The following is a 26,375-nucleotide window of genomic DNA, read 5'->3' as shown; positions in this document are numbered from 1 at the left end:
CATTTCACATTCAATTCTTGAGTTATCCAAATAGCAAACATGTAATAATACATGAAAGGGGGAATCTTTATCTTGCTTAATGTATTGCACATCTTTTTAAATCCTGTCTTCATCATAGTGTTTCACTGAATAACATTTTTATTAATATTTGGAAAAGTCTTCTGCATATAAGCAGTGGCCATGTACATGTTTTCCATATTTTAGAATGCATTGTAAGATTCTAACAGTACTGCTTAGTGCAATATGAAACATAAATATGGCATAATAAAGAAAATCTTCTTTCAAAACCTAAACTGCAGCATTTCACATTAGAACTTAAAAACCAGATTTGGCTCCAAGGGAACATATTAGTTTAAAACCTGCATGTCTTTAGCCACTGTATTATCTTTACTTTGTTCATTGGAAGAGCTCTCAATGTAGATGAGTTAGGTATTTTGGGTATAAGTACCCATCTCTTCTTTGCCATGTGAAATTTCCCAGTGCTTTTGGTAGCGATTTTGCTGACTGTTAAGTTCTTACTAAACTTTTACTAAAAGTCTCTGTTCTTGTTACTTCCCATTTTAAACATATTTTAAAAATTAATATTTTTTAAGCATACCAATATAGCAGCACTGCTTCTTCTCAAGAAACAGTAGCTTCTCAGGCTGCTTGGCTGAAAAAGTAATGTTAAGGATAGTTGCAACTGCCAAAGTCTGGAAACTCAGAGTTATATCTGACATTTCATTCTTCACGTTAACTATTGAGCCTTGGCCATTCATTGGATTTTCACAGTGCTTTGGAGTTAGAAGGGAGTTTTACAGATGAAAGATGAAAATCAAAATAAACTCCTTTATCAAGTAAACCTTGCAAGGGCATTCTGAATTTTACAATGCACAGGGAGTTGATTGTGATATAACATACAACACAGGAGGGTTGGAATAAACAATTTATTCTCTATTGTTAGGGATGGCCATGCATAACTGACTTATGGCTCTGGTTTGCTCTGCCACTTGTTACGTGTGCAGTCATCCCTAACTCATACCAAAAACAGTTTATCATACTCCCATGTTGCATAGAACACATCAAATGTTCTCTCATTAAAAACTTTACTGGGGAGACTGAATGTTAAAAGATGCTGGCAGTGCTTTAGTAAGCTTTCCCCAGAGCTTGGTTTCACTATGGAATCTATGCTGACAGTGATCATGAGATGATTCCTGATATCCCACACAGCTGCAGTCTGCTGGACAGGTAACAGTCCTCATTGTCAGCATAGAGCAGGTGCCGTGCAGGCATCAAAGGCTGGCTTGTCAGAAAGACTGAGGGACTGCAGGGGCTCTCCCCAAGTTGGGAGAGAATCAAGGGGTAGGACAGTGTGGGACAGTGTCATTGCCCCCATGGTTTAACTCCTGCTCCGGCACTGAGGATTTTGTTTCATCCGCTGTCAATTCATGACCTTCTCTGAGCCCTAAATCTGTTTAAAAAAACGATAAGGCCATATGCCAGATAGTTCCCTGGCCATCCTTATCATAGATGTATCTGTAGTCAATAGTTGTCTTTGGGACAGATATTTGACAAATTTTATTCTGGAGCATTGTGTGGATCAAGCCCTCAGCTGTGTGTTCCCTTCCTGAAGGGTGTTCCTTGTAGTTGGTGCATGTCTACAGCACAATCTAGTTAATTTTGGACCATTCTTCTCAAGAGAAGATGCAGTCCTGCTACAAGTGTAATCACTGGGTCACCAGTACACATTCTAGGTAGCAGCTGGAGTGAAGCCATGAGTGTGCCTCAGTCATAAAGCTCCCACTGCTGGAGTGCGCTACTGAGCTTGGAGCTCTTGAGTGGTGCTTTGACCCCGCCATGAGCATCTCTGGTGGTAGGATTTGGTTCCTGGTGTTCTGTGCCTCTCTTGGCCGGGGTGATTGCTGCAGACTGTCACACACAGTGCTACACAGGTGTTGTCGTGCCTGGAAAAATGGTGTTTGACAAGGGTGCCTTCCATCAAATGTGTGGTCCCGCTGCACAGTCATGCATATGGATGGCTGTTTTCCAGGCTACGTCACCTTCCTACCTAACAGGAACATTTTGAGCCTAGACCTTTATTTCAGTGTTACCTCACCCAAGCTGAGTATAATTGGTGAAAGTTCAATTATATGCAAAGTGACTATTGAAGCATCAGGGCTCATCTGGGGGTCTGTGCCTCCCCTCCAGTTTTCACTTACAATTGTGCTAAATCCCTTAATGCTGCAGAGAAATCGTACGTTCATCAGGTGGGGCATTGGAGGCCAGGGTGCAGATAACCACTTTTACTGCAGATGAGACATTGCAGTCCTGTTCTTAAGAACTGCCAGGCAGATTGGGAATCACGGTCACGGTTAATAGCAGCGAATTGCCAGCTCTTGATGGGTGGGTAGTCACTCCTTTCAGTGGTTGCCCCCTGGGGGAGAAGGTAGAAAAACAGAGGGAGGGAATTAGAGTGACTTTGCACAGTTGAGCAGGTTCATGCCGCTGGATCAGTGGCAAGCATTGGCAGGGCTCCACTCTGGGGAGGCTCACAACAACATCACAGTCTCATTTTTACCAATTGGTGTTGCTATAGCCAGTGGTGCACAGGGGGAGAGCAAAGACGAGGGGGGGAGCCAGGGGGGAGAATGAAAGCAAGAGTCTGGACTAAATTAAACAAACAAAAGTGCTTGTAAGTAGCATTTAACCCATAACCATTAGCCCAGTGCTGCTAATTGTACTAAACTATATATCTGAAGTTCAGTGTGTGATTAAAGAGTTGGCTCACAAACTCTCTGCATAACCTTAATTTTTTCAAGGTTCTTTGAGTGTAGAATGGCTTATAATAATGATTTTGACTAATACGATTTTTGACATGCAACTTTAATGCTTAACCTTAGTACAACTCCAGAGCATTTCATGTGTATTCAGCTGTAAAGAGTGATGATTTAAAGGGATAATATAAGAAAAAGGTCGTTCTAGAATGAACCTCTAACAAATTGCATAAAGGAAGCTTATTATTCCATGAGTAGAGAGATACGCAGCTTTTCTGATCATTTTTCTGCTTGGTTCAAGAAATTGTTGAGACATGATTGGGAAAAGAAACACAAGAAAATGAAATAGAAAACTGCAAGCAGTGAACATTCTTTTGATGGTTATGATTTTGTTGCCACTAAAAATACTCTTCAGTAATGTGGTTGTTCATCTTTCCTCTTGTTTTGGGTGAAGAATTCGTTCCAATAAGAAAATGCTGTTACTGGTTGGAGGATTGCCTCCCGGACCTGACCGGCTACCCAGCAATTTGGTTCAGTATTATGATGATGAAAAGAAGACGTGGAAAATACTGACAAGTAAGTGGTTTATTTTTGTACAGTTGTCTTGATGAATTTAAAAACATGGTTAATCAAATTAGACACTTTATTGATTTGTTTCTCTTCAGAGATTTGTTTATGTATCACAAGGGGCTTCACAATGGAGCAATAAATTGAGATTGCAGAAGATGCTAATTTTATAATAGGATAGGCCTAAATTAACATTGGCTTAAAATCATTCCAGTAAGTTTTTTTTTTTTAAGTAAACTTGTAAGTCTTTCAAGCTGCAACATGAGCCCATGCATATTTATGTATATATGAATAAAATCTGGTTTAGGAAAAAAAAAAAAGGCAGTTTTTACGAGACATTTTTCTCAAAAGTCAGATCCCTGCTAAGCTGTAGTACTAGAGCACACCTTTGATTCTGTTTTGCATTTTCATTTCCTTCTTCCAGCTTTATCTGTTGTCCACAATCATTAAAGAAAGGTTTCCTCTGTACTACCCTGCGTCCATTGCTGACAGAAGCATTGGTGGAATATATCAGCTACAATAAACAGTGCATGGAGGCTGCTATCACAAAATTCTTTCCCACCTTCTTTTAATAGTGGATTGGTTTTAGAGTAAGTATTTTGCCTCGAGCATCGAGATTTGGAACTTATTGTTATGTTGGTTGTGATTCCCAGTCTGACTTGGTCATGGAATCAAATCATAGCTTCTTGAGTGCAGCAGGCTGTGTGTGCATTAGTCCCCTTGTGGCTAAACTGGCTGCATTGGTCAATAAAACTAAATTTTAACTGTCAAAATTGCCCAAAGCAGTACAGATAAAATAATAAATGAGCAATTTTGATCCATAAATCAAAACCATACTTCTAAAACTGGACAACTGGTAAAACCTGGATTTCCTATTAGACCTCCTTTTTTTTTTTTTCCCAGTAAAATACATTTTACAGAATTTTTTTCTTCTCCCTTATCCAAAGCCCTATAATGGCATACATTCACATTGATATTATATGCACAGGTTAGGATGAAAAACTTTTTAAAATTGCTATGATGCAGGACTTGAAATAATGCCCTTGCAGACTGATTTTTTCCTATGGTAGATTTAGGAGCCTTTTACAAAATGGTGCCACATAAACATTACATATACATGATCTGGACCAATAGTTGAGGGTGTTGTGAAAGAATGACAATTAGAAAAGGTTATAGGAAGTGTACATTATTAAAGTTTATAGCATCTGTGCTAGGGCATATATTATGCTTCACATTTTGCAGCATAATGAGTTACAATACCCACCTCTGTAAACTACTTCTAAGAAAATCCAGAAGATGGTAAGTCAGTGAAAAATCAATGATACTGCCTAAGGCAGAATTGTCCAGGTGTTTTTTTCATTTGCTATGTCTAATCCAGTGGCTCAGCAGGAGAGGCAGGAGGAATGGATCTCTTGCTTCAAGGTCTGAACTCTCTACTGAATTCAAGTAAAAAGCTTTTTTTCTGAATCTTAACTAGCTGTAGATTGTCAGATTTTGTAAGAATGGAAGTTACTCAACTCTTGGTTATTTACATTGTGTTGCAGTCTCCAAGAATTTGGGAAACTACCCAGAGGCAGGATACCTTAATGCTCTGGTTAAATGCCCGTCTCTAGTGTTGGACCAACTGTTTGTGGTGGTGTTGAGAGGTGTTTCAGGATAATTTTATGTAGAGAATTTAGTCTTTTCCATGTTACCTTTAGAAGTAGGGAAGAAACGTTCTCTTTCCATTGTGGCAGTGCAGGTAACATTCTATGCTGCGGTTAAAAACAAGGCATCTGTTACAGTCCTGGCCAGCTCAGGTTCAAACACTTGCTGCTCAGCACTGGAAGTCCTGAAGGTCCCAGGATCTGTCCCAGTGCTGGCTGAGAAAACAGCTGCCAAATACACAGTCCTCTCTTGACATGAGTAATCCTGTTCTTGCAAATCCTGCCAGAAGAGGATGCCTTCTTGGTCAGGGCTAAAGTTTGAAGAACACAGAGGAGAATGCCTGTCTTTTCACACTGAAAAAGACAAAATGTTAACAAGCATAATTTCTTAGAAAATATTTTACTACTCACAAAATGGTAGCAATAACTATTTTTAAAAAAAACCTAGTTGAAATAAGAGTTTCAAGTATCCCCTTTTTTCCTAACTTAACAGAGAATGGGAGATAAATCCAAGTAGATCTTCTGTCCTTTCTGTGAAACACTGAAGAACTACAGCATAGGAGTGCAAGGACTTGAAGAACTGTGACTGAAAAGTCTTAGGGAAGACAACAAACTGTACAAGCTTAAAACATAGTGGTAGTTTAGTGCAGCCGTGGTGTGCTAGCAACATACTGTGACATTTGGGGGGGTGTAAATAAATTTAAGGACATAGTTCTGTCTTTATTTATCATGTATTTTTTGCAATTTAGGAAGGAGTTTTCTTTCTTTACCTTTTTACCTCTCTCTCAATCCACTGTTGTCTTATTAGAGATAGACAATCAGCAGCAAAGGCAGAAGTTTTTTTTTCTATTTGTTTTGTTGGTTTTTTTTTTTTCTTATTTAGATAGTACTTTCAGTCCCAGTGTTGCAGTTCATTCTCAACTTGTCAGTGCAAATGATGGGTTTGCTCCTTAGTGAATAGGGACAGAGCAAAAGCTATGTCCTGCTCTTGAGGTTCTGTGATGGGAAGAATATCAGTTCCTGTAGTCTGGTATTTCAAGATGTTCTATTTTATTATCGCCTTAGGTGTATTTGATTTTCTCCTGTTACAAAGTTTTTCCTTTAACCTTCTGGCTGCCAATAGGCTCCCCCACACACCAACAAAATGCCACATTTTGCACTTAGAGGCTTACTGATCCAATGTAAGTGTGCACAGAAAATCCCCCTCCCTTCCTCCAAACCCATTTACATTCCTCATTTTCTGCTCTCTGTGCCAGTGGCATTTGGGGTAGGGATGGTGGGAAATGAGCAAACACTCAATCCTGAGTGCAGTGGCAGGGTCACTGAGGAGGAGGTGGATGAGAGGAGCCTGAATCTCCTCTTGTCACTCTGCACTGAGAGGAGCCCCAGCAGTCTCTCTCAGGGCTTGCAGACCCATCTGAGAGGGAGCTGCTTGCCTGTTTCCTTTCTCCTTCTCAGCATGGAGAGTGGCTCACTTCTCAGCACTCAGTTGCTTAGGGCTCTGTGTCCTGCCTTGTGTGATGCATAAGGAACAGGAGAAGATCAACCATCAGGAACTACTGACTCCATGGCTCTGCAGCTGGAGCTGCGAGGACGGGTGCAGGTGGAACAGCACGAGCTATCGAGTATGACAGCTCAGCAGAGGAGCAATCTCATTTTGTTCCCTAGACAAGACTAGATCTATTGGCAGGGGATCCTGCCCACCTCTCTCTGCCTGGATAGCCAAAGCACCAAATGCATCAGTACTAATGGGAGTAATTCGAAAGGTATCAGGAAAACAACTTGCCTTGTTCACAGACCCAGGAGAGGAGGGGAAGCATGCACCCATTTCCAATTTTTTAATGTCATCATCTATAGGCAAGAATGCTATGGCTCAGGGGATCAGTAGATTTTTCACAGTCTAGTATTACTCTGTATTTTTCCTATCTGGTATTTCTCAGAGAGTTATTGTTTATATGTTGACAACATAGAGGTAGAATAAAGAGGAAAAAAAAAAGTAAGTTAGTGGCATTCTACAAACATTTTTTACCACCTAATTTTGTTTGATGTGGGCACAATCCTAATCTGAGATTATAAATAATATTATGCACATCATAATGTGCATGTTGGTGTTTAATTTTAAACACTTCTTGCACAGTTGTGCCTGAGCAAAGTCGAGACTTTTATGGACTTTTTGGTAACATACAGCAAATATCTTCACTGCATGTTTTCTTTTCAGATTTGCCTACATGTGCACAAACACAGTTCAGTTTTTAACTGGGTACTTCATAGGTCATGTAGCAGCAACAGGCTACCATTGCCCAGTGACAGAAATGGAACAGCTGATGGGGGTGTGACAGTCCTCAGTAACAGCAAAAGTTCTGCTCTGTTAATGGGTATTCATTATTCCATGATATTTTGTAGCGTTCATAGCTACTTACTGGATGTGGGGCTTTGCAGGGGGTCTCTGTGTCACCACCTCATACCTCACTGCTCAGAACCAGCCACTGCTGCTTGGGTTTTAATTACCAGTTATGGTCCTGCCAGGAGTCTAATTGTATTTAATTCTAGAAGTCCTCTGGTTGTTTGTTTTAACTGCAACATTTAAGATTAATTAAACTTTAAGGAAATGAAACAGTGTTTTGTTTGTTAGAATTATTCTATAATAATTGCAAAATCCAGAGCCTATAAAGATTTTTTTGTGTTTAGAATTGTATAGCTTTCCCAAAAACCCTACTGCTAAGGCAATGATGTATTACTTTCACTTTCATTATATGTTTTTAATCAGAGCGTGACTTCACACTAGACAAAGCGATGCTTTATGCATGGTCTCCCTTGTTTTTTGCTAAAATCTTTTGACATGATTAATTTTACTTTAATGCTTTTGTCTTGTTGTAATGGTAAGGATGATGGGTATAAACTGGGGCAAAAAAATACATGCTTTTCTGTCATAATGCTTCTAAGCATTTAAAAATATATTAAATGAAAGAAAAAAGTATCACAAGAGAATGATCTAACTGGAATTAAATTTCTTGCTATGTGAACAGGGAATGCAAGAAATAAATAAAAATGATGCAGTCATTGTTTTAGGTGAGGTTCTTTTGTGTTTTTTTTTCTATAGCAATTTATCCATATGTCTGATTGGAAGTGATGACTAGAAGAGAAATTGGGTCTTACAGGTTTCTAGATATGCAGTGATTCCTTGCTTCAATCTAAAATTCCTTTTTCTCTGAAGCACAAAAGGTAAAATGTTGGAAGCCTTACTGAACTCTTACATGAACATGTTCCATCCATGTGAAGCTGCAGCAGATACTGTTTTCATATCAATACTTTGTTTTTCAATAAGATGTTAATTGTAAAATTGTTTAACCTCCCTAGTTCACCACATCATGTGGGTGAATCATGGAGAGAATTCAGTGAACTTCACAATAATGGCAAATACATGTATGGGCCATAATGCATTTATGCTTAGGGATTGCACTAGGTTTGGATTTTAATCCAGCATAAAAGCCAACATCATTGTCCAATGAGAATCATCTCATATTTTTTTGGGAAAGACAGGGAAATGTCCAGAAAATTGACAGATTGGAGAGTTTAGTCAGGATGATCAGCATCTCTTTTCATATTTCTTCTTCTCCTAGTTATCCCTTAGTCTTTTTTTCTGTTTGTCCTGGCCTTCCTGCCCTTTGCTAGGTATGTTTAAGTCAGCTGTGTTTGGTTCATGTGTAAAGACAAACAATGAAGCAGGCACTTTGATTTCTTTCCCAATCCCTCTCCTTCCTGCCAGCAGCAATCACACCGTTTTAAAACATTGTCATCTACATCTGATTCCCTGACCATAATGAGCAGTCAGAAACCTTTCCATCCTTGATGCTCTGATAAAGGCAGTCCACCTTTTCCTTCCTTCCCCAGGCTGGCTGTGCTGTCATTTTTGCATGAAGCAGTACTACCCTGCAGGTAGTCTGGTCTGAATACAACATATGTTATTTCTGTCATTTTGACTTTTTAAATTTCCCTTGAATATATTCTGTGACAGTGCAGCAGTCCTCCATCTTCAGTAACATTTTTGCATGTTAGCCAGCATTTAGGCATACTGATGGCTCTCGAAACCCTTTGAACATCATTATTTATGTACTTTATCCCAAGGGAAGTCAAGTGGAAGGAAGGTAGAATGGTTTACTTCAAAGTCAGCATCAGAGAACCTGGGTCACTCCAGTCCCCAGCCTGCATTGTTTCTGCTGCACTAGGTTATATTTCTTTCTTCCATGTTTTCTTTGGCAGTTCTGTGGTGCTCAGTTGTATCAGCCTTTCCTATACTGAATGATACTTTATCTTTCCTGAGCAAAACTCATGTTCCACTTTTCCTGAAATGTCTTTTGAGTCTCTGAGAACTTCTCAATCCTTCATGTGTTGGAGTGTTTTCTATTTTCCAGGTTGGCTACTTGTAAGACAAACAGTATGATTATAGCTCACATCAGAGGTTCTTGGAAGAAATTTTCACAGGCTTAAGTGTCAGCTTGAGTACTACTAGATGCCTAGCACACATTATGCCTTTGGAAATGTGGTGTCTTTCAAGTAAATACACTCAATCACTGTAAAGTTTTTACTTTTTTGAAGAATGATATTAGAAGCGAAAGTTTCCTCCTTCAATTTGCCCCAAAACAGTTGGTAACTGAATAAAAGAAGTGATGTTTGCAAAAAATGTATGAAATCAGATGGACAGGTTGTCTTGATAAATGCTTGTTCTAATTTCTTCCTCCCCCTCCTTTTTTTTTTTTTCCTGTAGTTGTGAGAATAGTGCACACTTATGTTTGTCAAAAAAATGTGTCTTGATGAGCACTTCTTGGCAGCCCTGATAAATTTCATCTCTCTTACTCCATTTATGCAGCAGTTGGGGATGCTGCAGCTTCTGCTTCAGTGCTGTGTCAAGGATGGTTTCAGCACTGCATTGAAAAGCTTGAGCAAGCATTAGCACATTTCTAAGCCAGTAGTCTTTATATTACCCACTAGACAGATTTAATAAATGTGGGAGATGTATGTAGAAGTTGTACATGTACACATATGCACATGCTTCTATGCATCCTCCTTAAAGAAACACATGGATTGCACTGAAAGCTAATTTTAAGACAAATTCCATCTATATTTTTCATCCTTAGACCCTTTTAAAAGGTTCAGAAGCAGGCAAATACAGTCACAAAGGATAAAAGATTCACACACGGAAAACTTGGCTGATTGGTATGACTATCCAGCTTTAAGCCTGGATTTAGGAGAGTATTTCAAGGTGGTCATACACTCTGCTAATAAGCCACATGTTTTATACCTACAGGGAAGTAAGAATATAGAAGTGAGAAACAGAAATACAGTGAAGAGTATTTTTCTACATGTGACATAGCAGAGGTTAACCACAGCTCCCATTCTGAGGATGATGCGTGGGAGTTCAACTGTGCAAGTGCCATTAATGGCGCACGCCTGCGTATCTAAGAGCAAGACAGAAGTCTGAGAATGAGTAAAACATAGCGGGTGAGAACGTAGCAGGTTCTCACAATGATTGCTTTATTTATGTGTTAAATATTATTTTCTTCTGCACTGCCATTTGAGATAACTTTCAAGAAATGTCAGACCTCTTTGAGCACGTTTTTGTTTTTGATTACAATGTTGTCAACTTCTCCATTTACACAAGTGTTACTTGATTGTTTCTTCTATTCCCTGTGCCTTACTTGTAAATGTGGTGTGTTGTAAATTCTGGATAGCTGTCTATTCCCGTGTTCCCAGTGCCTACACAAATTGCTGTGGTGTATCTTTGAAACAGCCCTTTTCACTACATTCAGTCTGTTTGTGCTAAAGCTCTCAACAGTCTTTCAGCTTCTCTTGGCTACTCTGTCTTTTGTTATGAACTTGTGAATACCCACCTGTGTGGAAACCAGGCTGTTCATTTCCTCTTGCATATACAAAGATGCCTGAAACTACCTACTTATTTTCATCCTCAAAAATGCCATTGGCAAACAGTTACTTCTAGGGAGAGTCCATAAGTGTTACCTGAATGCCCTGTTCCCTGCCTGTGCTCAGCCAGGAACCTTTATTGTTGAAAAACTGAGTGGGATGAGATAACAGGGCACAATCACCTTCCAAAATACTGAGGAGTGCCCCTTCCTCAGGCAGGGCACTGAGGCAGTGGAGAGCTGAGTGAGAAGGCAGAAGGTGTAAGACAGATGAGTTACCCCATGATCGGTGCCATTTTCACAGCAGATGCTGATATCAGGCAGCTGTGGGGACATCTTAAAAATGAAAGATGCTGGCTCCTGGAGATGCCACTTCTTGCTACATCCTTGCAGGGGCATCAGCACCTTTGACTCAAACCCTTCCTCCTGGATCACAGAGCTTACCTTTTTCCAAGTCATCTTTCAATTTGATTTACATATCTTTACAGGTATGTAAATGACAGTTGGATGACAGTTCCATTTTGCAGCAACTTCTACTGCTTAGTTCCAAGGCAAAACAAAAAAAAAAAAAATGTAAAATGTTTTGGTAAAACCAGAGTCACATCAGAACATCCCTTCTCTTCTCAACATCTCTTGTGGAAGAGGATTGCAGTTAGAGCACAATTTTCTAGCTTGTGAATTCTTCATAGATGTCCCAAGGGACATTTCACAGCTCCAACAAAGAAAGTTTTGTCAAGCTTTGCAAGGCTAACTGCAAACCAGAAACTGCCTAGCTACAAATGACAAGTTGCTATGACTTCACCAGGTGATCAACAGAATGTAGATACATGGGCTTAATGCCACCCTAGAGGCTCTGCAACACTTTGAGTCCATCTCAGCCTATGGGCATTGTCTGTCTGTTATGTACACACATCTAGTCCAGTAGGAACTGGGAGCTGCCTTGTCCTGTCCTCTGTCCAAAGCAAGTGTCCCACCTGGCTAGATACAGATTTTAGTAAAGTCACATCATTTCTACATCACCAAAACGTTCTTACCAGACCTGTTTGTGTAGATCCCTCAATACTATATGACTACTGTCTCTAAATCTGGAATAACTTTAACACAAAATTACATGTCACTGTGCAAACTCAGTGCTCCTTGCAAACATTGCTTTCTGTTTTTTAGTTAATTACAGGTAAAATTTGTGTGTTTATTCTTACCTACTTGCTCTGGGATTTATGTAGCATTAATGGGAGCTAGGCATGTATGGAGATGAAAATGAACTCAAGTGTGTTTCTAGATTCTTACTTTGGAAAGCATTCCCTTTTCCAGTGGCTAATGTGGCATTTATGTAAAATGAGTTGCAAACAGGATGGCAGAACTCTTCTAGCTGGGTAAAATGTAACAATAAAAAACTCTCATTGAAATCCTCCAATTTCTTTGAGAGATTGGTACATTTTATGAATTTTCTCCTCTCAAATGTTATTAAAAGGCAGTTTCCTTCTTAGAAGTGTTTTGTACACAATTATTTGCAATACAGATTATTGAAGCCTGCCTTAGCTTTCTCCATTTTTCTAAGTGCTTTAGTGGTAAGAAGTGAACATTTTGCATCCTCGACTTTATTTGCTGTTGTATGTTCTTACTATGTTGTAGAGGCTCATTGATTATAGCAAGTCATTCTCTTTTCAATTTTCCTCTATTTCCTCACAGCTTAAGTTCCTTTCTCCCTTCCCTTCTCCATCCCTTTCCCCTTCCCTATTGCCCCCCCCTACTCTCCTACGTTCGCCTGTTTAAGACAGAAATAAAATTTATTACATACTTGAGAAGGGTTTTCTCTAAGCTTTCTGTCTCATACCAGGTGTTGTATGAGCTACTGCTTTGATTTAACTGAACGCTGGAGTATCTGCAGGAACAGACTAATATGTCTTTACAGGGATGGGTTTTGGTATGTTGTTTTGTCACATTTATATATTGTGATTCTGCTCCCAAATGGGGATTGTGCTACTATACAGGGTATGCAACTGCAGAATGACTGTTCACACCGAGAAAAAAAGTGTTAACAAATTGAATAGTAATGAATTAACCTGCAGAAAAAGCATTTTGCCCTAGTACACAGAAACCCTGCATAACTAGAGCATATAATTTTAAATGAAGCAGGCTCTAGGAATGCCTCAATGGATGTGATGTCGACAGTAGCTCATAATTCATGGATATGAATTATGGCTGAATATCAGGAAAAAACTTCCTGACATTGAGATCTATTAGGTTGTGGAATAAACTCCCATGGGAAATGGTGGAAGTCCCATTGCTTACAATCAAACTGAGCACTGGGAAAGGGACAAATCCTAGCCTGGCCTCAATCTTTTAGGGCAAATTAATTAATTGCTTTAACATATGCCTTCCCATCAGTCTAGACAAGTGGTCTCTTCTGGTATTTGCCAGGCAGGAGCAACAAAGGCAGCTGTAGTATCAGCTGCCCTTCCTTGCCCCACAGCTGTGCTGCCTCTGCTTGTGAATAGATCACCCCCAGGCTGAAAAAAAGGGGTGCCTTTGAGCCCCTCCAGAGCTGTTCTGGAGAAGTACTCTGATGGCTTCTTGGGGGCTGAGTGTGAAATAAACTGGGCTGTGTTTTTGGCATGGAATGGGGGCTGGTTTCCTGCTGCAGTGCCCTGGACTAACCTGCATGTGAGGGCTTAGGTGGATGAGCAAGCCCAGCGCTCTGGCTGTTTGACATGAGACATCCCACTCAGGATCCTTAAGACCACGAAAGGGAATAGGAATCTTTTCCACAGTGCAAACATCTGTTTTCCATGAAGTGGGTAAGCTGCCCGAGCGTTCCCTGGGCTCAGCAAACACTCAGAGCGGCCAGTGGCTGATGTGAGCCTGTCGTTTGCAGCAACAAATTATCTGTGACTGAATCATCTTAAAAATTCCCATTTTATTACAAGTAGATAATGTATTTAATGCACACGATTTAGCTTTAATTTGGAGCAGGGGGAAGTCTTCAACTCTTGAGATGGCTGTGCCTAAAACTATTAAATCAAACTTGTTTCCTTGTGAGCAGAAACTGCAAGTAAATGCAAGTGATGGTTCTGCAGTGATGACATTAGCCTACTCATATACATATATACTCATATATATATATATATAAATATATAAATATATATATATATATATATATATATATATATATATATTTATGTGGATTGAAAAAGGTTTGACTCCAAAACTTACTAGAAGATGGTAAATGTTTCTCCTAGGCTAAGGAGCAAAGGAAAAATTAAGAGAAAAATGTGCTTGCATCACTTTGAGGTGGGGAGGGTTGGCAAATTATGTTGTTAGAAATCATTAAAATATATTTAAATAGAATTACCATGATGAGTGATGTATGAGCCATGTTTCTTCTCTTTTCCTCCCTCCCCCCCCCCCAGTTTTACATGCAGAAAAACAAAGTGTGTGGCTCCAATCTGTACTCAACAGCAGCTGCTTGCTTGGTGGTCAAGAATTGCAGCTGCTGTGTGTGCACAGCCTTAACCAACATACACACCATATGTAAAAGATACATTTCTGATTGAAGTGACATGGAAAGAGTGTCAAAGAGCTGCAAGATCAAAAAGAAAGAACCAGATTTGTTTTTTTTTTCTTGATTGTAGACTAACAAAAAATAAGTCCAATTAAAAAGAAGTCTTCAGCCCTCATGCATATGAAAGGCATTGTGCAGGCATAACTAAGGCAGAATTTGACTCCCAAATTAACTCATTTGCTGGATGCAAAACTGAAAGAAAATCCTTTTGTCCAGTTTATAAGTATATCTAATGAAAAACTGCAACAGCAGAAAAATGTATTCATATTATATCTCTAATTCAGCAAAGTATTAATCACACTGATGTTCAGCAGCCTGTTTAAATACATGCTTAAGTACTTTACTAAGTACTGCCTGTAAACAGCTCTATATGATGGTGTATTAACACAGAACAGAGTTTATCTATAGACTCTCTCCAGAGGACTGCAATTATTTTAAGTACTGTGGCAGCCAGTAGCACAGAGCTGGATGATCTGTGGTGTCCAAATCCCAGCCTTATGGCCAGTCCCCATGCAGCCCTTGTCTCCCAGCTGCATTACCACTAATGTCCACACAAGCTCGTTTAAACTTTGTTTTATTCAGCAGAATCACCACTGCTGGAATCAGCTGGGCATTTACTGGCTGCCATTAACTCCAGCTCCAGGAAATAGAGGCATGTTCAGGGCAGAGATGTCCCGTGTAAGGATTTATCCAATACTCAACCTCCAGCTTAAGTCCTGTTAATATGCAGGATGTTTTAGGGGTTTTCTGCACCAGGACATATTTCACCCAGCAAGATTGGAGCCACTGTCCTTCTGTCAGCTCCCATGGTGTCTCTAGCACTGCTCCAAGAAATGATCACTTCAGCACTCAGAAATTTGATTTTTCTTAACTGCAAAGATTTACAGCGTCAATAAAGCCCTGACATAGCATCCGTTTTCCTGAAGCCATGATTTGGCTTCACTCCAGCAGCTTTATTTTAGCAGCCTGGCTTTTCCTCAGAGAGGCAAGGCTGACATGGAAAGGGGATCCCCCCCAGGTAAAGCATTGGTGCCCACCTGAAGTAGTTGCAGTCACTTCAGGGCTTTCATTTGAAACTTTCAGTATTGGAAAATAATTCATTGTCGTCAGAGAAAATAATGGAGGGAAAAGTGTTCTGGCTTTACATGGCACAAAACAGTGCTGTTCAGTGGGAATGACGCTACATTTGACACCGTGTTTTTTTTACCTCTTCTTCAGAAGTCCCTAATTACCTTTTAGCAGTATGCAAAAAATGTTCTTGAGGGCTCTGTGTTTCCCCTGAGGCTCAGAGGTTTTGCAGGGTGCTTCAGGGTTAGGTTTCAGTGGCTGCTGGAGTGGCCCGGATGTGCAAAGCCAGGGATGGGAATCCTCTTCCTCTTCACAAAAGCAAGGCTGCAAAAGTAGCACCAAATTGGGGAATGAATGAATACACACCAGTTTTGGGTGTCAGGAGCCCTACAGAGGGTGCAGCTGGGGTTGAGGAGTGACTGGTTTTGGTTGGTTGGGTTGGACAATGAGGGCAGACACCAGAGCTGCTCACGAGTCCACAGCTGGAATTTTTTTGGGTGGCCTCCAGAGCCTGGTGCAAAAATATCAGGCAAGTATAGAAGGAAAAAAAAAACCACACAAGCAAAGGAGAGTCTGGGCTATCAGAGGTAAGCAAAGAGAATGGCGTGGACCAAATTCATGTCAGTCTGCGAAATCTATGGGTGAAATGAAATTTATTAAGAATTTAATGTCTGTTCTACTTATAAATGATTTGTGGTTGTCCAATAGATCAACGCACAGACAGATACTAAAAACTGGGAAGAAATACTCAATTTACCCATTTTTGATCATTTATATATGCCTTTTTAATGCACTTTTTCCTGCCATTGGTGAATAGAGTACCTACTGAACTCGGGCCCTTGACCATCTGGGACCTTTAAAACAAAGGAGAACTCAAGAGCACACCAGATGGGGCTAGGTCAGTAACATGAAGTTAGTTCAGTTATCACTACACCACACCATAATCATTTTGGTACTCACAGTTCTACCCTAGGACTGTCCCCTCAGAGCACAACAATAATGCTGCCCTTTGTCATGGGCCCAAATAAAGCGTAACTGAGTACCTAATTCTGATTACTTCAGGGAACTTGCTGCAGACTTACATTAGCTGTGTTGCCAACAACTTTATCTCTTATCTTGCACATTTAGTATATTAAGACAAAGCTGTGTGATTCAACTGATTGTTTTCAAATGGGAGGTTTTGATCTTATGGTTGAAAATTAAAAGTCAATTGAAAGCAAATTGAGGAAAGTAAATTGAAGGGGCATCAAGCATATGTAGTGTCTTGGATATAGTGGTGTGGCTTGTAATTTTTGAAAATGTTTTGGGTTATCAGCACTTGTACTGTAGAGTAGAGAACAAATAACTAAGCCTTCATGGTAATATGATTTGAAGACAAAAATTTTGTAAACTTGCTTAGTATTCATTTTTATCAAAACTATGTTTATGCACCCTGGTGCTGCAATAGGAATGAATTTATTTGTGAAGATCCAGTGAAATGGATCTCAGCAAGTGTCCCAAACAGGCTTTTGCAGTTGTTCAGATGCTCCACATATTGCAGAATGCCAAAAAGTACTTTATATCAGAAAACAAAATAAATCAGAGGAGTTACCATTTGAAAGCTTACATAGAGCTGATCATGTGGAGCTGTCTTCGCAGACTTAATGGCTAAGGGTTGACTTTAAGGACTCTACAGAATTTTAACAAAATTATTTCTGCAATAAATATTCCATACTGCTTCTTGGGATATGTATAGTCAGTGCAAAATTTCAGAGTTTTAGTATTGTATAAATAGGGTACATTGGCATAAAGAGTAGGTTGCTTTCATCAGCTCATTTTGCAGGTAGTTGCTATTCTTGTCACCTGCAGAAGTTTGTTGAGTCTGGAATTTTTGCAATTCTGTTGTGGCCAAAGGATTGCAAGAGATCCGGTTGATCTGCTTTTCCCCAAGGGTAGCATCCAGTAGTTGAGCCACAATGCCTGCTAGTGCTCCTGTTCCTAAGTGGTTACAAATGTAAGGTAAAATGTGCTCATTTAAACTATGTAATCAGTGCTTAAGGTAGTTTAAGCTAGTGGCTTCTTCTAATTGTAAAAGGCTAGGAGCAATTACCACAGCCCAGCTGATAAGTGGTGACTTCCTCAAGCACAGTGCTACACCAAAGCAAGCGTGTTGATCATCTGTTCGTGCTCTGTAGTATGAACCAAAAGTGTTTGTATCAGTGGTAACCTAATTAGTGTAAAAACACATTTATTTTACCCAGATGTGGATCAGCAGTCTCCATATTAATATATATGATCAAATGCACTGCACTTGGGATTATATTCTGTCTATTAATTTATATAAAGACTGCAAACTCCTTAGGCAGGATCAGTTTGCGTTAAATGTCCAGGGGTGATGCACTGCACATTTTATCAGCATTTTTGGAATGAATTAAAAAACCAACAGCTCAAATGCACTTTCTTATTTTATTTCCTTTATGTTTCTTTTTCTGCCACATTTTTTACATCTGTGAAAGTCCAAATTCATCGGGAATGAAAGTTAAATTGAGTTTTCACCTGCAGGGTATGTGACAGGACACACTGTTGGGCAGGCACATATCTGTCTGCCTGTGCTCCTCTCCCAGTTCACAACTCAAGAGCAATCCTGCCAAATCCAAGTGCTGCACAGCCACTTGGGTATACCCCTGCATGTGGCTCTTTCAAGGTGGTTTTTGAGACACTTGCAGGGAAATCAGTCTGTGCAGTATTGTCTGTGACAGACTGCAAAATTCAAGTTGTTCTATTGCTGGGGTAAAGAGGAGAATGGAGGGTGTGGTTACCCCCACCTGTACTACTGCCCTGTGTTAGGAGCATCCCCAGCAGCTGCTCTCAGGTGGTGTTCCTCTGCTGAGCAGGAGGACTTTCTCCATTGATACCATACAAGGAAAAGAAAAGCCTGACTTCAAAATCATCCTGGCTTTTTGCTCTCCTTCTCTTGGCCATGGAGAAGGAGGCTGTAGGAGCTTACAAGGCCGGGCCAGGTCATGAGAGGGTACTGTGCAGAGGATCTCGGATGTTGGTATTTTTGTGGGAAACTGGAAGAAGCTGGATGTTGGAAAGGAGTGTTTGGCTGTATTTTATATACAGGTTTAATATAAGTATTGTTATTGAGATGGATGGTGCCTTCAGAGAGACAATTCTTCTCGTAAGCTGTCGGGGAAGAGTGAGAGAAGGTGTAATTCAGCAGTGGTGGAAATGCAGGTAAATACAAGTCCCTTCACTCCTTCCTGGATGGACTAGACATGTTTCAGCTTCATCATGCCTTCTCCAAAATGTCATTCTTCAGGAAGATGAGGAGAGAGCTGTAATCTGGCCACCATTATGCAGTTCAGCTGGCAACTAACTGAGTAAAGCACTGTCTTCCCATTGGAAAGGATTGACTTTTTTAGAAAGGATTTTTTTCCTTTAATTCTGTAGTTATCTTTTTGTGTCACAGTTTCCTCACGTCCTCTTTCCTCTTACCCCTGTAATGAGGAAGCACACTCTGCTAAAAGCGAACATGTTGTTTTTACCCAGCTTCCAGATCGTTATTAAGAGAGAGAGGAAGAGGGATTTGGCGGTGTATTGGTGGGGACGGGAACTGTGCCTGCTGTATTTCACCGGGACTGGCGCGTGGAGTAGAAAAGCAGATGTGTGTGGACTGCCAGGGAAATCGCTGACTGATCCTTGCGCAGTCTGGGTTCGAGGAGCTGAGACAAGACGAGACAAAGCAGGTATGACTGATACCCGTGCCAAAGCCTGAGCACCTGCCATGCCCATTGCAGGCAGCGGGAGCCGGCGCGGGCTCCGCATCTGCCAGGATCGATGCACCGAGCATTCCCGGGGGTTTGTGTACTCCGTTTGGTTTCTTCCCTTTCACGCCGAACACGAGGAACAAGCAGAAGTTAACTGCTTGGGAGGAAGCTGGCTATGCCTTTTTTCTGTGCTGCGTTTCACCTCTTTTGTTTTTTGGTTGGCTGCAAAACCTGAAGCCAAAAGATGATTGAAACGCCTCTCCCCGGGGAGGGGGGAGCCGGGCACACCGCACCCCATCTAGTGGCTTAGCCTCGCACTGCCGGCGGGAAGGAAATGCGGCAGCAGCGGGAGGAAGAGGAGGAGGAGGAGAAGGAAGAGGGCTCCTGCAACTCCGGCCATGGGCTTCGTAGACTTCGGACTCCGCGTCACCTCCGTGGGTGATCCGGAGATGCTGAAGCAGCAGGAAGGTGTTGGCTGTCTGTCACACCTGGGGTGAAGCACGCACGAGAGACTCGCACCCAGCTCGGAAAGAGTGTTAGACAGACGGCGATACTAAGCCCTCTGGAGTTAAGAAATGTGAGAATTAAGCTGCCTCTGCAACCTTAATTCGGCCTCTGTTTGCATAAGCACTAAGATAAAATCTCCAATGATATCACACACTATTCTTTGTCACACATCAGTGCACAGAAGGGACTGTGACGAATTTCTGCTCACAGTATTTCTCCTCTGGTGTTCAGCAAATAGATCCTGTCTGTCATATGCTTCTGAAATACTCTTCAGAAGACGGAATTTTTTTAGAAGGGTTTCTTCACAGACTTTACAACAACAGAGGTCAACTGCTTCATGGACATTCATTGTGATATTTTTGTACCACCCTCTTTATGAGGAGCATAGTCTATCATTGTTCCCATTTTGCAGATGAGGAACAGAGGTGCAATGTGATTAAAGTAAAAGGTATCCTTTATTTTGGTATGCCTATTTTAAGACCCCATGCTTTCCAGATGGCCTTTCCCACCTACTTCTGTTACAGCAGTGAGCACAGAGTGCTCCTGCATATCAGGAGATCATATCATGCTCTGAAAATGAAGCACAGTTAATTAGTGTTCTCAGAACAGGAGAAATGGGTAGCTGTAGAAAACAAACAGCTTAAACTAAAATGAAAATATACTTTCTTCTTTACAGAATCATTTTTCTGTCAGGTTCTTGCTTTGAAAGGACTCACTGGGGGGTTCTGGGTTGCCTGGGCTGTAAGAAGGACAGGGCCACAGCAACCCTGGGTTAAAACCATTTCAATGGCTTGGTATTATGTGCTGAGGACGTAGTTTCACAACCATTATAAGCTGATGCAAACTGGTGCTGCTGTTAATACATCAGTTCTTCCCTTCTTCTCACAACCTCGCACTCCTGCTCACTCCAATTTGTGTGACCTGGCAGGAAAGCCTAGTGGAGAATAGATCAGGGTTAAATGCAATGCACCTTAAAAAAATAATGTGGTTTCTCGATTATTTATTTCTTGGCTTCATGTGTGCACAGGCCATCACATAGAATGATGGATCCTGAGACAAGAAGGAGCTAAAGTTTTTTTTGCAGTAGCAGTTTCCACAGACCTCTGGTGTGCATGGAACTGGACCTTCAGGAAGGTTCTCCTGGGAACCAGGGGGTGTAAACATGTCTGGGTTCTACCCAGATGTGCTGACAGCAGAGGAATTGAAGACTGCAAGACTTAGAGTTCTGGATCAGTATGTGCTGCTGTGTTTGCAGACTTTGCTGTCTCTTCCTTCAGATCCAGTACTTTTGTTGTGTCCCCTCTGACCTGTCCTGATCCATCCCTGCCCTTTTCAGTTTCATTCCTTCAATTCAATCTCCACCAGAACCTGGTCCAAGCCGTGTTTACTAGCACAGCGAGTCCCAGTTTCATTCATGCAGACTCCGTGTCTCAGTCCTCGCTTTCCTCCACCTAACTGAAAATTATACCTTCCTAAACAATTCTCTTTGCAAAATAAATGTCTTCAACAAAAGATGGAAGCTGTTTGAAGATAATTAAATATATTATTATATTATAAAATACACAGTTGGGTATATTTTAAGTCTTTGGGATTGATCACAACAGCTGTACTTTAGTCTGCTGTCTGTGTTGAATCTCGCAGTGCCAGCATGGCCAGTAATTTGAATTAACATGACCTTTCATCCTGTTTGTCAGCAGCCCACGACCATGCACTAGTGTGTGACTTGTGAATTATTTGTGATTCCATGTGAACGTGGCTCAGCCCATGAATTTTGACACTTCTTGATTTAAATAGCAGCCACTTGTACTATGATACTCTGCTTGGTATTCAGTTTTGAGAGACATGGTTTTCTGACGGGATGCTTTCTCTTTCTAAATCTACAAAAGGTTTTTGAAAACACAGGGGTATGAGTGCTTATATGGAGTGAATTTTTGGGATTGTTATTAATAGGCATCACAACACATTTTTCACAACGGTTTTTTAAATGAAAATATTAAATAGTACTGTTTTCATACAAAGCAGAAGAAAATTAACATAAATTAAGTCCACATCTATTAATGGATTTTTTTTCAGCTATACATTCTGATTTTGTCTTCTGTGTATAGATTTAAAAAGTAAATCTATGCAAATTTTACGTATGTGGTTTTGCTGCCTAGATAATTTCCTGCCCTGAATTTGAAAATTTTCTGAGGGTCTGTCTCTCCCTTCCTTAGGAGCTCAACTGTGGAGAGAGGTCTGGGAGAGAAACATTTCTGCCTTGTTTCTGTTGGAGAAACCAGTCTTTGGTGTTACCTAGTTTATGTGGTTCAATTCCTGTGCTTCCTTCTGTATTTGTATTTGTCTAGCTTCTATTTGGACAGTCCTCCTGCGTGCTGTGACTGAGCATGTGGGAAGTTAGGCATGTTGGATTCAAGCTTTTCTTCAGATACCCATATAAAGTATATATCTTCTGGGAAAGGAAGATTTTTTCCAGGTGGTAGGTGTTGGACAGATCCTTCCTCCACCTTCTGCTTTAGGTCTAGTGCTTTAGGTACAGGCTGGACTTTCATGTAAAAAAACCCTTTCATTTGCAAATATTGAAGTACTTAAAATGAAAACTTGAAAAATCTGTAGCAGTGAATTTTAGCAGTGAATTCCATTTCATCTGTTATAAATGAACTTAGGTGTATCGAAACTGCTTTTTTAATAGGGTGAAATATGGGTATATCCTTCCTCCATGTAGAGTTTTCCAAATGGAAAATCACATTTTTCTTTCCCTGGAATGACTTTGAGAGTTAGTGGGAAGAAACAAAACCCTAAGTAACCCCAAAATAGTATGTCAGTCAAGAGCTGAGTAGGAAATAGTGAGACTGGGAGAGAAGGTTGTGGAAGACTTGGGTTTTGGGGTGGTAGGGGCCAAGTAAGATATTTCTGCATGTGATGAATGCCTTTAAAGACATGGGTCCCCAAGGAGTACCAACCAGGGAAACACAAAGAGGGTCTGTGATTGTTCTGAGCTTGGAAGGTTGCCTTCAGAGGAGACCAGGAGAATGTGTGCATTTCAAGGTCAGGTAGAAATTGGGCCATAAATGAATACAACTGGTCACAAGCAGCTGGGTGTTAACACACCATTCCTGGTTACAGTTTTCTGCCCTGTGGCACTGTTGAAGGAGGGAATGCATGTCCTTGAGCTGACATCTAGGAGAATCTGAAAGCCCCCACTGGGACAAAATAGTATTTCTTTCCAGAGCTTTCTGGCAACTCTGCAGTGGTTTTCTCCCATCAGGGACTATTCATCATTTCGTCCATGAGAAGCTTTTGTTGTGCAAAATGTCACATCATGAGACTGTTATGATGTGACGAGATGTCATTTCCCAGGAATACATGTTGGGCTCCACTTCAGTGATTGTAAACCCAGGCCTGAGTAGGTACACAAGATATTCTACTGGGGGCAGCCATCACTGAGGTAGCATTGCATAACTCATGGTAGTGGACAAGTGTCTCTTGATAAATGCTCTGTGGAAATCCATGGGGCATCTGGGTGGTGAGGGGCAACCTTCAGCGGGTAGGTGGGTAAGCAGGGAATAATAAAACAAGAAAAATTGTCACTTTGAAGCTTTCCACAGGACCATGCATTACATCCTCCACTCCAAAGTTGTGCCAAGATTTTTGGTGTATTCATTTACATGAACTTCTCAGACCTGCATTGGCAGCTCAGCTGCACCGAGTCATTCCCATGGGGAAGGCAGCAGGGGAGCACAACAAGCTGTGCGTAGGTTTTCTATGCACTTCATGGGGAAGATAGTGTCAGGTTTTTGATACGGGAATATCAGTTTTTAAGGTGGGAGTGCAGTATTTATCTACCTTATTTAAACACTGTTGATCTAAGTAGCTAGCATTATTCAAATGAAATCCAAATGGGTGCTTGCAGCTTTGAAAATGTATGGATAAAATTTGTTCATGTAAGCAGCCAAATCTATATGTTGCTGAAAACCCAACAGAACATTCTCCCACAGGATGAATTTTGCCTGCAGAAACAGACAGGTCTGTACTCAGAACTTGCATCCAAGTAACTTTACAGCAATTTATCTCAGGAGGGAGCTGAGCATGCCAGCTATTCCTGATGTTATGTTTGCCTGACCTGTTGTGTCAGCATGAATTTAAGTGTCTTATTTTCGATGCTCACATATGAAAATTTTAGCTCACTAAAATAACTAAACCAAGGAACTCCCTGACCTCCAGAAAAACCTGGCTGGTGTTAAAAAATCTGGCTGAATGTATAAAAGAGTAACTCATGACATTTGAATGAAAAAAAAAATTGTTTAGAAGTATCTTCACAATGAGAAATACTGTAATTGACATGAAATATCATTCACTGTGTTGTGAATGGTCTTTGATCTGCTCAAATAACTCTTTCTTGATGCTTATGTTATCCTTAACCGCAGTAGAAGTATGGACTGTATCCTAGATGAACTCAGCAGCTCTGTGCCCATCCTACTTGTGATGGCTTGAATGAAGTTGCCACAAAGCTGGCATGGGAAGGAAGAGGTGGTGAGGTTTCCAGCTGAGCTGATGATGCTCTCAGTGATGTAGCTGGACCAGAGCTGTATCAGTTATGTTCCCTCAAAGGTGACTTTGAGGCACAGCGCTTCATTGTAAGACTTTCTGCTTATGGTAACTGCTGTTGGATGGTCCCAGCCTTCCCTCAATGAGTTGAGCTCAGACTCAAAGCTGGCATTGGTATGTTACTCGAAAAACATTTTGCATGTATTTCCTTGAATTTGAGGTGGCAGAATGCAGTTTGGCCAGGAATACTACAGGGGTATTTTCCATCTATGCTGATCATTTTCTTAACTTTCTTTCCATTATCTTTTGAGAAAATACCAGTGAATGAATATCTGATGCCTTTAAAGCCAGTGCACAACTACCACCACGTTCCCCAAGGCTAGAATTTCATACTTGTTGTGGTCAGTCTTTCCCCACAGTTATTAAATAACAAACAATTGAAGAGAACAATTAACAGAGGAATCGTAGTGTTTATTTATATAACCTCCTTGGTGAGAAATAACAAGTAGCATTCTGTAATAAATGCATAGTCTTTCTGCAAATGATGTATGAAACACAGAAAGTATCAGTAAAAATATCAGAAAAATATCAGTATCTGATATTTTGTTCTCAGGCAATAATTGGACCAGCTGTGGTCTGCCCAGCATTCTGCTGATAGGGTTGGGAATTAAATGAATATTGTGTCTCTGCATGAATATTGTGTCTCTGCCATGAGCAAATCACGGTCTCCTAAATTAGTCTGTAGGTGCCTTCTGTACTGGAAAGAGACATCTCTCGTTGCACTGCCCTCTTCAGAGCTGTAGAAATAACCAGTTTTCAAGAAGCTGTAGTTGAATATTATGTAGTCAATATGATAGGCTGTTAATATTTTGGAAGGTCATTATTGAATCCATATGTCCTCTGATAATGACATCTTTGTTCTGGAAACACTCTCTTCTCTTGCATCATCTGCACAGGTCATTAGAGATGCTGAGCATGACTTCTTGGTGTGTACTGAGTCTTGAAGGGGCTATGCTCAAGCTGTGCAGCAGTTGAGGAAGAGATTTCTTGGCTTTCCTTGCAGTACTTCCTGTATCTAAAGCAGCTGACTGCTTCAGGGCAGTGTGTTCTTTTGTTGTGGTTTGGTTTTGGGGATTTTTGGTTGGTTTGGGATTGGGTTTTTTTATTGTTTTGTTTTGTTTTGTTTTGTTGTTTGTTTGTTGTTGTTGGGGGTTTTTGTTTGTTTGTTTGTTTGTTTTGTTTGTTTGTTTTTTTTGAGTAGGGGAATCGAGTAGAATTTCTGGAAGGAGTTTTTAGCAGAGCAGGGGAATGGGTATAGCCTTATCACAGATTTCAGATGTCCTGGGACTTGAGCTCATTTTCCTTCTGTCTTCCAGTTTTCCCTTCTTCCCTGGTAGTTAGTGTTGAAGCGACAATAGACAGGGGAAGGTGTAAGGAGGAGGAGGAACTGATGACCCTTTGATTAATTTATGGAGAACAATCAGATGCTGTTTCCTAAATGTGCAATAATTGGCAGAAACTAAGCAAAACTGGGCAAGACAAGGAGCACATATTGTTGCTTGTTAGGTGCATGAGGTGCCTTTGAAGCATCATTGCATCTGGCTGACCTCACAGGCTTCATAGTTGAGAGTGTCTAATTTCATGAGCATTTGGCTATAACCTGATTTTGACAGTAGGTCCCAGAACATTGTCCGCTTTTTATTAGCTGAGCTGTGGCATATGTGAGGAATTTCTTCTTGGGATATCTATCCTGATATGCAGTGCTGCTGTGTCTTCCACCTTATCTGTATCTGAAGAACAACTGAGTGTCACCTCCTGCACAATGTCACTGATGTTTGTGTAGTGAAGTATTTCTTAGCAAACACCACTGCAGTCTTGGACTCCTCTGCCTTCCAGATCATTCTCAAGTATAAATCTTCCATTTGGTTTTGACCTAGACAGCTTTGCATGTTACATATCTGTACCTGAGAAATTTCCTTCCACCTTACCAGGCGTCTCCTACCGATCATACATCAAATGCATGGGAAGGAGGCTGGTGGGGGTGCTGTCTTCAGCAG

The 26,375-nt window shown here is 40.8% G+C and overlaps 1 protein-coding gene across 1 annotated transcript in view; it reads left to right on the top strand.

Annotated features, from left to right (window-relative positions):
• The window catches only part of KLHL14 (kelch like family member 14), a 55,983-nt gene that overhangs the window by 11,767 nt on the left and 17,841 nt on the right, over positions 1-26,375 (top strand). Inside the window, exon 2 of the mRNA XM_053958820.1 lies at positions 3,208-3,329. Within this exon, the coding sequence (XP_053814795.1) occupies positions 3,208-3,329 (122 nt within the window). The remainder of the gene's footprint in view (positions 1-3,207; positions 3,330-26,375) is intronic.

The sequence above is a fragment of the Vidua chalybeata genome, chromosome 1 (genome assembly GCF_026979565.1).
Source record: "Vidua chalybeata isolate OUT-0048 chromosome 1, bVidCha1 merged haplotype, whole genome shotgun sequence".
Taxonomy (NCBI): Eukaryota; Metazoa; Chordata; class Aves; order Passeriformes; family Viduidae; genus Vidua; species Vidua chalybeata.
Note: the sequence above shows the minus strand (reverse complement) of the source record. Positions and strands in the feature narration are given on the sequence as shown.